Source organism: Podarcis tiliguerta (assembly GCF_965153285.1).
Source record: "Podarcis tiliguerta genome assembly, chromosome: 8".
In the NCBI taxonomy this organism is placed as follows: Eukaryota; Metazoa; Chordata; class Lepidosauria; order Squamata; family Lacertidae; genus Podarcis; species Podarcis tiliguerta.
In genome coordinates, this window is record NC_139541.1 from 66,010,848 (window position 1) to 66,026,019 (window position 15,172).

Here is a 15,172-nt window from a genome sequence, read left to right on the forward strand (position 1 = left end):
GTCAAGAAAATAACTCACAAATTACATATTTCTAAGCGTAAGGAAGACCCAAAACCTTTCTGTGTTGTTTGGTGTGTGATAAATTCAGAAAACTCTTCCCCCACCAAATTGTGCAGTTTGACTTCCATGATATGTTCTACTGCTTTTATTTTTCTGCATTATTCGTTCTCTATTTCTTTGGGAAAATATCCCTGTGCTGCTCCTATGTTTTGTAACTTTGGTGATTTTATATATATATATATATATATATGCTTTCGTAGATTTTCACGGGTACAGGAATGCAGGTTTTGGTGTCCTCGGGTGTCTTCCCGTGTAAAAGTTGGGGTGTCTAGGCGACGTTTCGACGAGGTCTCACTCGTCATCTTCAGGCTGGTGCTTTCGGCTTCTTGTTACTGGAACAGAGCAGGATCTCAGTGTTTGAGTTCCTATAAATACTGTTGAGGAGGTGTGGTGTATAGCCTCCAATGTTCTGGGCAGAGAGGAGGTTCCCAGGCTAGTGTGCCTTTTCTTCTTTTGTTCCTTAATTACTTGAGGGATATCTTGAGTGATTTCTTGAGTGATTTCCTGAATCCCACTTAGGTGGGTCATTAGGTGTGGATTAGTTGCTAAAGCCTTCGTGTCTTGAACTCTTGAACTTTGTGAAGAGTTTTTCTGAGAAGATGGCTGTACTGCACTTGGTTGTGCTCTGGCTTGGCTTCGTGTATAGGGGCGAGCTGTGGTTTTGTGGCTGGCACAGGCCACAAAACCACAGCTCGCCCCTATACACGAAGCCAAGCCAGAGCACAACCAAGTGCAGTACAGCCATCTTCTCAGAAAAACTCTTCACAAAGTTCAAGAGTTCAAGACACGAAGGCTTTAGCAACTAATCCACACCTAATGACCCACCTAAGTGGGATTCAGGAAATCACTCAAGAAATCACTCAAGATATCCCTCAAGTAATTAAGGAACAAAAGAAGAAAAGGCACACTAGCCTGGGAACCTCCTCTCTGCCCAGAACATTGGAGGCTATACACCACACCTCCTCAACAGTATTTATAGGAACTCAAACACTGAGATCCTGCTCTGTTCCAGTAACAAGAAGCCGAAAGCACCAGCCTGAAGATGACGAGTGAGACCTCGTCGAAACGTCGCCTAGACACCCCAACTTTTACACGGGAAGACACCCGAGGACACCAAAACCTGCATATATATATATATATATATATATATATATAGTATGTATTTTTGTTGCTTTGTTTGTATTTTGTATTTATGTTCATAGAAACATAGAACAGTAGAGTTGGAAGGGATCCTGAGGGTCATCTAATCCAAAGGAATATCAACTACAGCATCCATGATAGAGGGCTACCCAACCTCTGCTTAAAAACCTTCAAGGAAGGAGATTCCACCACTTTCTGAGGGAGTCCGTTCCACTGTCAAACAACTCTTACCATCAGAAAGTTATTCCTGATGTTCAGTCGGAATCCCTTTCTTGTAATTTGGAGCTTGCTCCCTCTTCCATGGGACATCCCTTTACTTAAGTTAATAAATCACAAGAACAGCAAGCCATACCTGGACTGGTTCTGTAGGTGCTGTAGAACTTGAGGGTTGGGGCAGTGTGGTAGTCCTCTCACTGCGGTCTGGCTCCCGAGAAGTGCTTGGCTTTGGCACAGCCCTGCTCTTCGTCACACTGGTGGTCACCAGCGGAGCTGTGTTCAGTTCCGTCCTGGCAACTTCGGTGGCCGTGGTTGGCGTTTCAAGTGTGATCGACTGCGTCGTGGCTACAATGGTGATAAAGGGGGGCAGGACTCTCAGGACAGTCGTTGGCTTGGACATGGGCATCGTAGCAGAGGTGGTGGTGGTGGTGGCAGCAGTTGTGGCGGTGGTGGTTGCAATAGTACTAGCGGTAGCAGAGGCATCAAGGGCTGTGGTGCTAGCAGTGGTACCAAGCGCTTTCCGGATGGTGACAGCCGGTGCTTCGGTCACCCTGGGGATGTAGAGGCTGCTCGTTACTGGATCAGAGGTGGCTTCCTCCGCAGGGAATGGCGCAAAGGGGGTGGCTACTGGCTGCACAGAGGTGGCGGGCAACACAGGGGAAGTTGTAGGTAGGGTGAGGGGTGCATCTGTGTTGAGCCGCACAATGGTCTTGATCCCAGAGTCCTGCTCAAAATCTGTAAGGGAAGCAAAGGTTAGGATCTGACTGCTCAGAGTCACTGTAGGGACACAGGAAGCTGCTGTCTACAAAGTCAGCCATCTAGCTGAGTGTTTCCTACACTGACTGAATCTCCAGGGATCCAGGCTGGAGTCTTTTTCAGCCCTACCTGGAGGTGCCAAGGATTGAACCTGGGACCTTCTGGATGCAAAGCATGTGTCCTACCACTGAACTAATGGTCCTCCCCATTAATAATTTTATCCACACTGTGCTTGAGGCTTCCCGCCACTGTTTTATTTGCAAGCTACCTTAATAGGGTTTTTGGCCTTTAAAAGTAAGCCTATAAGCATTTTAAATAAATGAACCAGACATTTAGTAGGATGAGGAGAATAAATGCATTTAATGTTCTTTCCAATGTTTGCTTCTGGAAGGCTAACCAGCTGTCTGCTTCTGAATTCCAAAAAAATTACATTCAACATCTGGGCTTTTTTCTCCCTACCACCATCACCAAAACACCCCACAAGTTTTCCGTAATAACTCTGCCACCAATATAAATGGAGAGGAAGAGTGATGTATTCTATCCAGCCACACTCAGTAGGTCGACGTCCCTCCTTTTAAGGGTCTTAAATATGTACTCACATCCTGAGCCAGAGCCTGAGTAGAGTTCCTCGATTTCATCAATTTCTTCATCCTCAAAGGAGTCATCATCTCCAGAGCCTTCCAGGTCAATGGGCCGCTCATAATTTTCATTCCGCCAGTGCTGGGCCTGGGTTCAAACATCAAGAAAAACGTACTTAATACTTTCCAGTGCAGCAACATGCGCATAGAATAAGAGTCAGCATAGGCAGTAATTTTGGAGCCCAGGGGCGCAGGCAAGCTGTCTTATATTGAGCTAGACCATTGGTCCATCTAGTTAAGCACTGTCTACACAGACTGGCAGTGGCTCTCCATGGTTTCAGACTGGGGCTCACTCCCAGACCTACCTGGAGATGCCAATGAATGACTCTGGGGAGAAGCAGAGTCTCCACCACTTAGCAAGAGAGAAAACATACACAGGAGCTGCCATCATGCCTTACCAAAAGGGTGGAAACCTGTTGTCCTTCAGATGCTGTAGGACTCCTGACTTCCATCAGCCCCCTGCCAGCATGATTAATGGTTAAGGATGGTGGGAACTGGAGGGCTCTAACCTCTAGGGAGCCACAGATCCCACCCCCCTGGTCTTGACAGTCAGTTGGTGGTTTACAAATTCCATGTTAGCAGCATACGAAGCTCCCATTGTTCTAGGAGCATTTTGCAACAAGGAATTTCATTAGCACAAGCAGTTTCTGAGCTCTGGGCACAATGCTGTGCCTAAGATTTCAGATTAAAATGGCAGAGTGGAAGGAAAGGAAGGCCTTTTTCTGCCTCCCCACTTCCAACCACTCTCTGACGATTGGAGAAAAGACCTTCTTAAGAATATTAGCGGGGCGGTAGTTGAAGGACTAGACCATGTGAAAAATGAACATGATATTTTAGCTGTTGTTCATTCATTTCCAGCTTCGTATTCTTGTTATTTAAAAAGTGAGCCTATACATTCTGTTGTTGCTCCTATTACCTAGGTTTAAGGTGCCATTTAGCTCCTAGTGTTCATATCTCAGTTTCTAACACTGCATTTTAGTATATTACAAAACAGGAGGCAGGTAAAACCACAGAGTTTGTAGAAAGAAGAAAAATGTCACAGCAGAAAAACAGTACTTAAGAACACTTGTTGTTGTTAATAATTACATTTATTACTTGCCCTTCATCAGCAGAGTCCAGGTCAGTTACAACAATTAAAAATTGAAAACGGTTTAAACAGAGCCACAGAAATAAGGAAGGCCCTGAAAACGCACATCTCAAGCATCAAAAGAAGTGAGCCTTCAGAACATAAGGAGAACCCTGTTGGATCTAGCCAATGGCCCATCTAGTCCAGAATCTTGTTCTCACAATGGCCAATGTGGGAAACCAGCAAGCAGGACTCAAGCACAAGAACATTCTCCCCTCCTGTGGCTTCCAGCAACTGGTATTCAGAAGCATCATTGCCTCCATCTTAAGTCCTACAGTATGTCCAAACAAAGCACTCTGGCTTTCTGCTCCCCTTCCTCGCCCTGGATCGAGCTTATAGCATGGCCACTAATCTTTCAGCAAAAACCACTGCTTGGGTTTTACCGTAAAACAGGGGATAATGCCCTTTTAAACACTGTACTGTGAAATTCAGCCATGTGGCTTCCAGCTGTAGCTTTGCTGAGATTGCAGAAGAAGCAGAAGCCTGGGCAGTCCAGCTGTCACCCATTTAGCACATGGAGCTGTGAGGAAGTGGGAAGGAGTCTATGTTTAAGCAGCGAGGTTCCCCTCCCGGGTCCTGTCAGCGCTATTGTCAAATCAGCAGTCAGCCACCTGGATGGCGGCAACGAGATCCCAACTTCCTCCTCAGAGGAGAGTATGCTCAGCTTATGCCGAGGAAGCAGAAAGTTGGGGGGAGAGAAACCAGCAGAGAGGAGAAACCACAGTGGTGGCTTGTAGACATGCCTTGAAAATGTGTTCTCCCTTTTTTAATTCCAGAAGGATTTTTATAATTGATTTCTGCTGTTTTGAATTGCAGCTGGTTGAACGGTGCTGAGTTTTACAGCTGGAATTTTTTGAACTGTGTTTGCAACAAAGTGGTGGCTTTGCACTAGTGCAGAGGAGGCAAAACCTCAAGCCAGGGGGCCAAATGAAACCCTCTGGATCTCTCTATCTGCCCCTCGTGACACTTGCCAGGTCACACAGCCTATCCTGAGGCCACACACCTCGCCAGCCATTATTCACACGGCCCTTGAGTGCTTCTGCTTGGCTTGAATGGTTCCTTCAGAGAAGGGCAACCAAAAGTGTTATGTACTGAAGTTCTCACCCTGGGCCAGCAGGGGGATACTGTAGATAGTTATGCAAATAAGGGATCGAAAATGACGTTCAGTGATTGGATAGTTTTAGAAAATTGTTACAGTTACGTTTTACTGGAGCTCTATATAAGCAGGCTGGCTGAACCCTTCAGTGCAGTTCTGTTCTGGCCTCTGAATAAACAAGAGCTGTTTGAAGAATCGCTGTGCCGTCTGATATGTTCACCCACAACTTAACAAAAAGGATCAAGGGGATGGAGGGACTCCCCTTTGAGGTAAGGTTGCAGCGTCTGGGACATTTTAGCTTAGTTAAAAGGTGAGTGAGAGAGGAGATGGTAGAAGTGTATAAAATCATGCATGGCATACAGAAAGTGGGGAGAGAAATGCTTTTTCTCCCTCTCTTAACACTAGAACTCTTGACCATGCAATGAAGTTGAATGTGGAAAGTTTCAGGACAGATGAAAGGAAATATTTCTTCACTCTGTGCAGTTAAACTATGAACATTTACTCCCACTAGAGGCAGTGATGGCCACCAACTTAGATGGCTTGGACAAATTCATGGAGAATACAGCTATCAGTGGCTATATAAGACCATATAACACCGGTCCTGAAAGACCTACTTTGGCTCCCAGTACGTTTCCAAGCACAATTCAAAGTGTTGGTGCTAACTTTTAAAGCCCTAAATAGCCTGGGCCCAGTATACCTGAAGGAGCGTCTCCACTCCCATCGTTCAACCCGGACACTGAGGTCCAGCTCCGAGGGCCTTCTGGTGGTTCCCTCACTGCGAAAAGTGAGGTTACAGGGAACCAGGCAGAGGGCCTTCTCAGTAGTGGCGCCTGTCCTGTGGAACGCCCTTCCATCAGATGTCAAGGAAATGAACAACCACCTGACTTTTAGAAGACATCTGAAGGCAGCCTTGTTTAGGGAAGGTTTTAATGTTTGGTGTTTTATCATGTTTTCATGTGTTTATCATGTTCAACTCATGTTGGGAGTGGCTGGGGAAACCCACCCAGATGGGTGAGGAATAAATTATTATTATTATTATTATTATTATTATTATTATTATTATTATGCCATAATGGTTTTGGTCTGTATGCACAGTTGGAGGCAATATGCTTCTGAATCCAATTGATGGAAATGAAAAGGAAGGAAAAGGGGCAGAGGCAGAATTGTGAGTGTGAGTGTGTGAGAGAGAGATGGAAAGAGTGTAGGATGGTGAGCAAAGGAGGGAAGAAGTGTGTACATATGTGCGTAAGAGAGAGGGGAGGGGATGTATGAGAGAAGGTGAGCATGTGTGTGAGAGAAGGAAAGAGAAGGCTCTTAATCAATTCAAAACGCATTATTGTCAATTACAAGGACAAAGATAACAAAAGGTGGGATGGAGTGACCTCTTCCAGCTGGAAGGGTGGTTGAGAACAATCAATCAGATGAAAAGTGCGCAAGTTCCACACACACAAACACAGACAGGGCTAAATTTGATTAGTGTGGAACGAGGCAGTTTTTCAAGAATTCTGCACATAAACGGACCAATGCTTGACAGGCGATTGTCCCTGGGTTGTGACAGAAAACATGATGGTAACCAGTGTAGACAGAACAAAACTAGCACTGTATGTTCCACAAAATAGGCTCCAGATACAACTATTTATCAGGCTGGAAATCTTATTTTGCATGAATTAAGCCCCCTGAACATTTTTCAATGGTAGCCCCACATGGGATGCATACCAATAGTTCAGCCTAGAAGCGACAAAGGCAAATGTGACAACAGACAATTCTGCTTTCTCGAGGATGTCAAGCACAAAATCAAGTCACATTACAGTGGTACCTTGGTTTTTAGAACAATGGATATCATAACTGCATGTAAGAAAAAAAAATAATTTTATTTTCATCATCTACAATACTGTCTTATTCATTTTGCAGTACAGTACATTGATTATTGCTTTCATTTTATGGATCAATGACCTCGTTAGTAAAATTCATGTTAATTTGATGTTTTAGGGGTTGTTTTTAAAAGTCTGGAACAGATTAATCCATTTTGCATTACTCTCTATGGGAAAGCATGCCTTGGTTTTAGAACGCTTTGGTTTTGGAACAGACTTCTGGAACAGATTAAGTTTGGGAACCAAGGAACCACTGTACTGTGTCCACATAGGTAGTTAGGAAAAGGGAGAGAGATTGCAGAAGGGTGTGTGTGTGCAAACAGAAGAGCATCTTTCTAAAGAGATCATGTTCCTATGCAGAAGAAACGGTAAATCAGCAGTATGCATCCCTTAGAACACCTTTCCTTCACCTGGTGCTCTCCCAAGTGTTTTAGACCCCAACACCCATCAACCCTAGCCTGCATCACCAATAGTCAGGGGTGATGGGAGCTGTAGTGCAGCAAATAAATTGGGTGGGGGGTCATGTTGGGAGTAGGCTGATCTTCTACCACCTAAACACAGTGTGCACTTTTTTCATTAATATTTCACCTTTCTAAAAAAAAATAAAAAAATAGCAATTTAATGAGTACAAAGGCATCCATTTTCAGTTTATCATCCTAGCCAGCGAATACAGGAATTGCAAGATTTGGGATATTGCAGTTGACCTTACATAAACCCTAACAGCATTGTGGGGGTTTTCGCCACTGAAAACAAAGAGAGGAAATGAACCGCTTGAATGTCAACAGACCAGCCCATTGCACTCCCTTCAAACATTCTAACCTAGCCACCTACCAGGAAAGCCAGTGGGATTGGCAGAGACTACAGTTGTGCTAAAATATTCATGGTCTAGAAGCATGTGAACTGGAAGATGTGCTGTTTGCATGCTCACAGAGAAGGAAATAAATGATCTGCTGGAGGAGAAGGACAGCAGTTTTCAAAGAAGATCTGGAGTCTGTGGAACACACAGCTTCTCCTCTTATCTAGGGTACATGGAGATGTCATTTAGTGACACATGGGAAAGCTTTTCTTCCATGATGAATAGTAGGCATGGGGAGAGGGATTTGGATTGGAACATAGAATTATAGAATTGTAGAGTTGGGAGGAACCCCAAGGGTCATCCAGTTCAACCTCTTGCAATGCAGAAATATCAGCTAAATCAAGGGCCAGCAACCTTTTTCAGCCGTGGACTGGTCCACCGTCCCTCAGACCATGTGGTGGGCCAGACTATATGGGGTTTTTTTTGGGGGGGGGGGGGGATGAACGAATTCCTATGCCCCACAAATAACCCAGAGATGCATTTTAAATAAAAGCACACGTTCTACTCATGTAAAAACACGCTGATTCCCGGACTGTCCGTGGGCCGGATTTAGAAGGTGATTGGGTCACATCTGGCCCCTGGGCCTTAGTTTGCCTACCCCTGAGCTAAAGCATTCAGGACAGAGGGCCATCCAACCTCTGCTTCATAAATGCCAAGAAAGAAAAGTCCACCACCTCCCGAGGGAGTCCATTCTACTGTTGAACAGCTCTTACTGTCAGGAAGCTTCTCCTGGTGTTTCGTCAGAATCTCCTTTCTTATAACTTGAATCCATTTGTTCGAGTCCTGCCATCCAGAACAGGAGAAATCAAGCTTGCTCCATCTTCAACATGACATCCATTTAGATATTTGAAGACGGCTGTCATATCTGCTCTCAGTCTCCTCTTTTCCAAGCTAAACATACCCAGCTCCTTCAACCATTCCTCATAAGATTTGGTTTCCAGATCCTTGGCCATCTTGGTTGCCCTCTTCTGCACACATTCCAGCTTGTCAACAACCTTCTTAAATTGTGGCGCCCAGAGCTGGACACAACACTCCAGGTGTGGTCTGTCCAAGGCAGAATACAGTGGTGCTACTACTTCTCTTGATTGGGACCCTAAACTTCTGTTGATACAGCATAAAATACCATTAGCCTTTTTTTGCTGCCACATCACGCTGTTGAGTCATGTTAGCTTGTGATCCACTAAGACCCCTAGATTCTTTCCACACTCTACTACTTCTGCTGATGCACCCTTGTGCCTTCCCCTTGTGCTACTAAATGACATCTCCATGTACACCATGTACCCATGAATTAAAGCCACCCTACACCCTTTGACACCCCCAGTTTGATTTGCACCCCCCTGTGGTGACTGTGAAAGCAAACTCGACTGTGTAAGGACAGGTGGCAAATGTGGCAAATCTCCCATCTTGCCTGGCCTTAGGCTTGCTCTCTGCTTGGATGCAGATATGCAGGCAATTCTCCCCCTGCTCCATTCAGAGCTGTTTGAAAGTCTAAACTTTGATTCCTGCCCCTGTACTCTTCTGCAAGCTTGAAGTCCAGCCTGACCTATAGACTCCATTTGGAACAAATCCTTTTAGTCTCAAAAATACATTTCTGGGTGGGAGGTATCTTAACATTTCTCCAGCCGTTTCCCATTCCTTACCATAAACATTCAGAACATAAGAGCCCTGGTAGATCACATCCAAAGTCCATCTAGCCCAGCAATCTGTTCTTGCTGTGGCCAACACAGGAGCCAACTTCTAGGGGCTGTGGGGGCTTTGGCCCCACAATAAAATATTTGAGGGAGCCTGGCCCCCACAAAGTTGATGGGCATTCCCATTCAAATAGTGTGTGTGCACTGCATCATGCAGTCGATTATGCGGGGCGGGGCTTACCTGGGCTCCCACAATATTTTAGTCAAGTTGGCACCCCTGGTGGCCAACCAGATGCCTCTGGGAAGCTTGCAGAAGCAGGACTTGAGGAAAATAGTGCTCTCCTCACTTTCAGTTCCTAGCATGTGAGGCAGAACCTAGCCATCATGGCTAGGTAAAGGTAAAGGGACCCCTGACCATTAGGTCCAGTCATGGCCAAATCTGGGGTTGCGGCGCTCATCTCACTTTATTGGCCGAGGGAGCTGACGTACAGCTTCCGGGTCATGTGGCCAGCATGACTAAGCCGCTTCTGGCGAACCAGAGCAGCACACGGAAACGCTGTTTACCTTCCCGCTGGAGCGGTACCTATTTATCTACTTGCACTTTGATGTGCTTTCGAACTGCTAGGTTGGCAGGCGCTGGGACCAAGCAATGGGAGCTCACCCCATCGTGGGGATTCGAACCACCGACCTTCTGATCGGCAAGTCCTACGCTCTGTGGTTTAACCCACAGCGCCACCCGCATCCCTTCCCCACACCCCATCATGGCTAGTAGTCATGAATAGCCTTCTCCTCCGTGAATGAGTCTGATCCTATTTTAAATCTGACCAGGTTGGTGGCCATCACTGCATATTGTTAGGTGATTAACATAGTTTTAACCATGTGCTGTGTGAACACAGGAAACTGCCCTATACTAAGGCAGATCCTCAGTCCGTCTAGTTGAGTACTGTCTACACTAACTCGGCAGGATTCAGGTATGATTCTCTCCCAGCCCTACCTGGACATGCTGGGGAATGAACCTGGGACTTTCTGTATGCAAGCAGATGCTCCACTGCTGAACCATTGTCCTTCCTTGGACTTCTGTCTCTGCTGTAATTTCTCTCCTCGCATGAATACCCCACCCCAAAAATCTATCTGTGTATTTGTAAGAAGAAAAGGGTGTGATGCCAATCTATCCCTCGCAAACTCGGAGGGAGATGGAGCTCATCACTGCAAGGATAAGTGTGCGGATGTAGCAAAGCACTGAAAATCCAGAGAGGGAGGATATCAATAAAGCCAGGTTTTAAAATACAGATAGATGGACTGAGGAATCCCACCGGGATACCATCCTAATAGTCACTTACATGACAACAGTAACCATAGAAACCAATTCCTCCATCCTAATGGCTGTGCACTGATCTCCTTTTCAGACTTCAGAGAAAGACGAGGGAGAATGAACATCATTTTGAAGTCAAGAGATATTCTTGAACACTTTGATGTCTAGCTCCGCTTCTACGTACCAATAGGATGACCTTGGCTATCCCTGCTTAGCTCCTCTAGGAAAGTCAGTTCAAGCTGAGTTGGTTTGATGGAAAGCAAACCCATAAATGCTTCACGGAGGATTGTGCAATGGCAGAGTCAAATCAACATTAAGAGGGGGAGAAACCTCTAAGTCAGTTAGCCTATATAGCCTAACAATTAGTTTTTGACAGCAATCACATTCAGACACTTTGAGACATTTTAACAGCACAAAGCACTCACAGAGTAGCCTTCGTTTGCAATTCATTCTCGGTTTCTGGATGACTAAGAAAATAAGGAATCCACAACACCCTTAGCATTCAAATAATTTCTAGGTTACTGGAGCAGCCTTTGCCAATCTGGAGTTGTTTGGATACCCCCTATCCCCCTCGGAGCAACAATTCCCAGAATTCACTGGGAAGTCAGATCAACTGTTAAACCCCTTTGTAGCCCTGTGAGGGTAATAGGGGTCCCTTCACAACTCTCAACGCATCCTCAACAAACTACAGTTCCCAGGAAGACATGACGGTTTAATATTGTATGGCATGATACTGTATTGGTATGATATTGCATTGAATGTACAGTGCAGATGGGGACAAAATCAATTCAAATCCAAAACAGATTCCAGCTGGGATAAATATCTTAGAAGGCTTGTTGGAAAAGGAACATCTTTAGCAGGCATCAAAAATGCAATGGAGAAGGCACCTATCTGATATGCAGTGGGAAGGAATTCCAAAGGGTAGGTGTCACCACACTAAAAGCCTGATTCTGACATTGGGCAGAACAGGCCTCCTGACAGATCCCAACTCCATTCAACCATGGTGGTTACAAGAGATGGTGGTCTCCCCCTGGACTGCTGCAATCTCCTTTACCCCACAAGCTGCACCATAGAAGCAAAGGGCTCTTATCAAATTTGCATGTGATGATGAACTACATGCAGGCTGCATGCTAATTCCTACACAGGCATCTCTTAACATGCAAAGCATGTCTTTCACTATGGGACCCTGAGCGGTAAGAGCTTAGTGACAGAAGACATGTTTTGCATAAACAAACGCAGCAGTTTAAACCCTAAGTATTTCGTTTTATTAATTTATCTACAACATTTTTTGACCACCCCAATCAAGAAAGACGTCTGGACCACCCAGTCAACAAAGTTCCTAATCAGTTCAATTTCCTGCCTAAAACCCAGAACAAGTAGCAAAATAAGGTTTAAAACCCAGCAGAAATAATCTGTTCCAAGGGCAAAAATGGAAAAGGTTTAGGAAAATTGAAAGGTATTCATCTGAAAGGATTTTAATGTAGGCACCAGTTGAGCTTTGCGCGGGAGGGTATTGTGTCACTACAAAAAAGGTTCTCTCCTTTGCAACCCCCCACCTTGCCTCTTTAGGTGTGAGGACCTCTAATGACGCTCTCAAGGTCCAGCCAGTTATATCTGGGATGATCTTTCAGGTAACCTGATTATCTCTCCAGTTGAAAGCTCTGAGACAGCCCGGCTAAGAATGCCGTGTTTGATTCAGTGCTAGTCAGAGCATGGTACTGCTTTGAGCAGAGCAATGATCTGGCTCAGTATAAAGGTAGCTCTTTATTAGAGGAACGGGACACAGCTTGGCGATGCACCAGATGATGCTCAATGATGCAAACCAACTGCCGGCTCCCAAACTTATTCTGGATCACTGCAGGGCTGCTACTAAAAATATCGTCACAAATAGATAGGTGTAACATGATGGCCACAAGTGGCGCTCACACCCTCCTCCGCTGAGAACAGGGGAATCTCACACCATCTCGGGATGAACTTAGAATAGAATGAAAATAATTAACATTTGGGCAGCACAGTTGTGCAACTTAGGTCTGAACAGAACAAGACAATGAGAAACATCACCTCTGCGAGACATGCAGGCAGCAGAGTGCCACTCGATAGCATTGGTGCTGTCTTTTGAACAAGAAAGAGTAAAATATAGGATCTACCACCATGGTGGGCTGCTTGTGGTCCTTCCAGATGTTGTTGGACTCCAACTCCCATCAGCCCCAGCCAGCATGGTCAATGCTCAGGGATGAAAGGAGTTGTAGTTAAGCAATGTCTGGGGCCCCTCAAGAGTCCAATGTTGCATAAATCATTGGGGTGAATCAGGGGAAGGGTCTAGCATCACGTTCTGTGGAACTACCCATATAGTAGGGTTACCAGACGTCCCCATTTCCCGGGAGAGTCCCCGGAATTGCAAATAAGTCCCTGGACAAATTCCATCCCCGTAATGTCCCCGGATTTCATCTAATGTCCCTGGGAAATGCAACAGCAGCAGTCTCAGCAACCTGGAGCAGTTGGCTCTGGCTGGCTTCAGGAGCTGCTCGGAAGTCCCCATATGATGGTGGTGCAGGGGCTCTAAGATGCAGCTTCTGGGTTGCCTCCACCTTCACTGACCCTAGCAACTAAGCTGTGAAGGGTGGCTACATGCTGCCTATTGGAGCAGCCTCCCAACTCCTACTTGCATGCAAGCAGGAACGGTGTGGGGATCTCTCAGCTGTGAAGGGAGGCTTCACGCTGCCTATCAGAGCTTGCGTGCAAGCAGGAGGGGGCAGGGATCTCTCAGTTAGGCAACGGGAAGCCTCCCTTCCCAGCTGAGGGATCCCCATCCCCTCCCAATGGGAAGGGAGGCATCACGCTGCCTGAGAGATCCCTGCCCCCTCCTGCTTGCATGCAAGTAGGAGTTGGGATGGGGCTACTCCAAAAGGCAGTGTGAAGCCTCACTTCCCAGCTGAGGGACCCCTGCCCCTCCTGCTTGCACACAAGTAAGAATGGGATTGGGGCTGTTCCGATGGGAAGGGAGGCATCGCGCTGCCCGAGCCTCGCTGCCACCGCTGCTCTCGGCCCTCTTTCTCCGCCTTCCATGCCTGACCCACCACGCACTGCTTCCCCACCACCACCGAACAACCAACAACTCAGGGGCTGCCCAGGCTCATGGAGAAAGGAGATAGAAGCCTCAGAGGAAGAGGAAACGTGGCGGTTGAAGTCAAGGCGGTGGCCGCCCCTCTGCCCCTCTGCCCCTGCCATTGCTGCAGCATCAACGTCCCAAACATGTAGTATTTAGAAGAAGAAGAAGAAGAAGAGGAAGAAGAAGAAGAAGAAGAAGAAGAAGAGGAAGAAGAAGAAGAAGAAGAAGAAGAAGAAGAAGAAGAAGAGGAGGAGGAGGAGGAGGAGGAGGAGGAGGAGGAGGAGTTTGGATTTGATATCCCGCCTTTCACTCCCTTTAAGGAGTCTCAAAGCGGCTAACATTCTCCTTTCCCTTCCTCCCCCACAACAAACACTCTGTGAGGTGAGCAGGGCTGAGAGACTTCAAAGAAGTGTGACTAGCCCAAGGTCACCCAGCAGCTGCATGTGGAGGAGCGGAGAAGCGAACCCAGTTCACCAGATTACGAGTCTACTGCTCTTAAACACTACACCACACTGGCTCTAATTAACATGTCCCTGGATTCATTGAAAAAAATCTGGTAAGCTTACAGTATAGCTCAGCTTGTAGCAGGGTTGAATACCACACACAAAGGCCTCCTTGGGGCAAGGGTTCAAGGGTTCAAGTCCCCCTGAGAGCAAAACCCATTTAAGGGGCAGAGGGAAGCTTGTTGAAGTCAGTGGTAAAACTTCCATGAAAAAGTTCCCTGGTTCAAGTCATCTAAATCCTGGCAGCTCCAGATAAAGGCTGGGACAGGCTCTGGTTCGAGACTCTGGAAAGCTGCTGCTACAGACCAGCCTTCCCCAACCATATGTTTTAGACTGCAAATCCCCTCATCCTTGACCACTGGCTTTGCTGGCTGGGGCTGATGGGAGCTGTGGTCCAAAACATCAGCTTGAAGAAGACCAGTAAAGATAATATATAGCTGGACCAATGCTCTAACTGGGCTGAAAGCAGTTTCCTCTGCTGTTCCTGTGGGACAGTCATAAGGCAACAGATTCAACAAAAAGAAATGTCTGCTAATCTTAACACTTTTCTGATGAGGTAATAACTTTCACTACAAGACACCCAGAACCAGCTAATTGGAACAGGGCATGCAGATAACTGTGGACTATACAAGCTGTTTGCAGTATTTTCAGGTACAAATCCTATTAAAATCTGCTGGGGGGAAATGTCCATATGGTAAAAATTAGTCTGCAACGAGTGTGCTTTAGGGGAAAATATATATCTTCTATGGCATGTTGAATTAAAAAAAAAAAAGTTAGGCAAATCCTAAGTTGGTATATAATACAATGGATATAAATAGATAAAATTGGCTTTATACACTTCCAAATTTATCAGGATTT

At 46.0% G+C, this 15,172-nt stretch overlaps 1 protein-coding gene across 1 annotated transcript in view; it reads right to left on the reverse strand.

Annotated features, from left to right (window-relative positions):
* Positions 1-15,172, reverse strand: part of SDC3 (syndecan 3) — a 107,772-nt gene that overhangs the window by 18,850 nt on the left and 73,750 nt on the right. Inside the window, exons 2-3 of the mRNA XM_083455652.1 lie at positions 2,772-2,898; positions 1,553-2,151 (exon numbers count right to left, since the gene is read on the reverse strand). Of these exons, the coding sequence (XP_083311778.1) occupies positions 1,553-2,151; positions 2,772-2,898 (726 nt within the window). The remainder of the gene's footprint in view (positions 1-1,552; positions 2,152-2,771; positions 2,899-15,172) is intronic.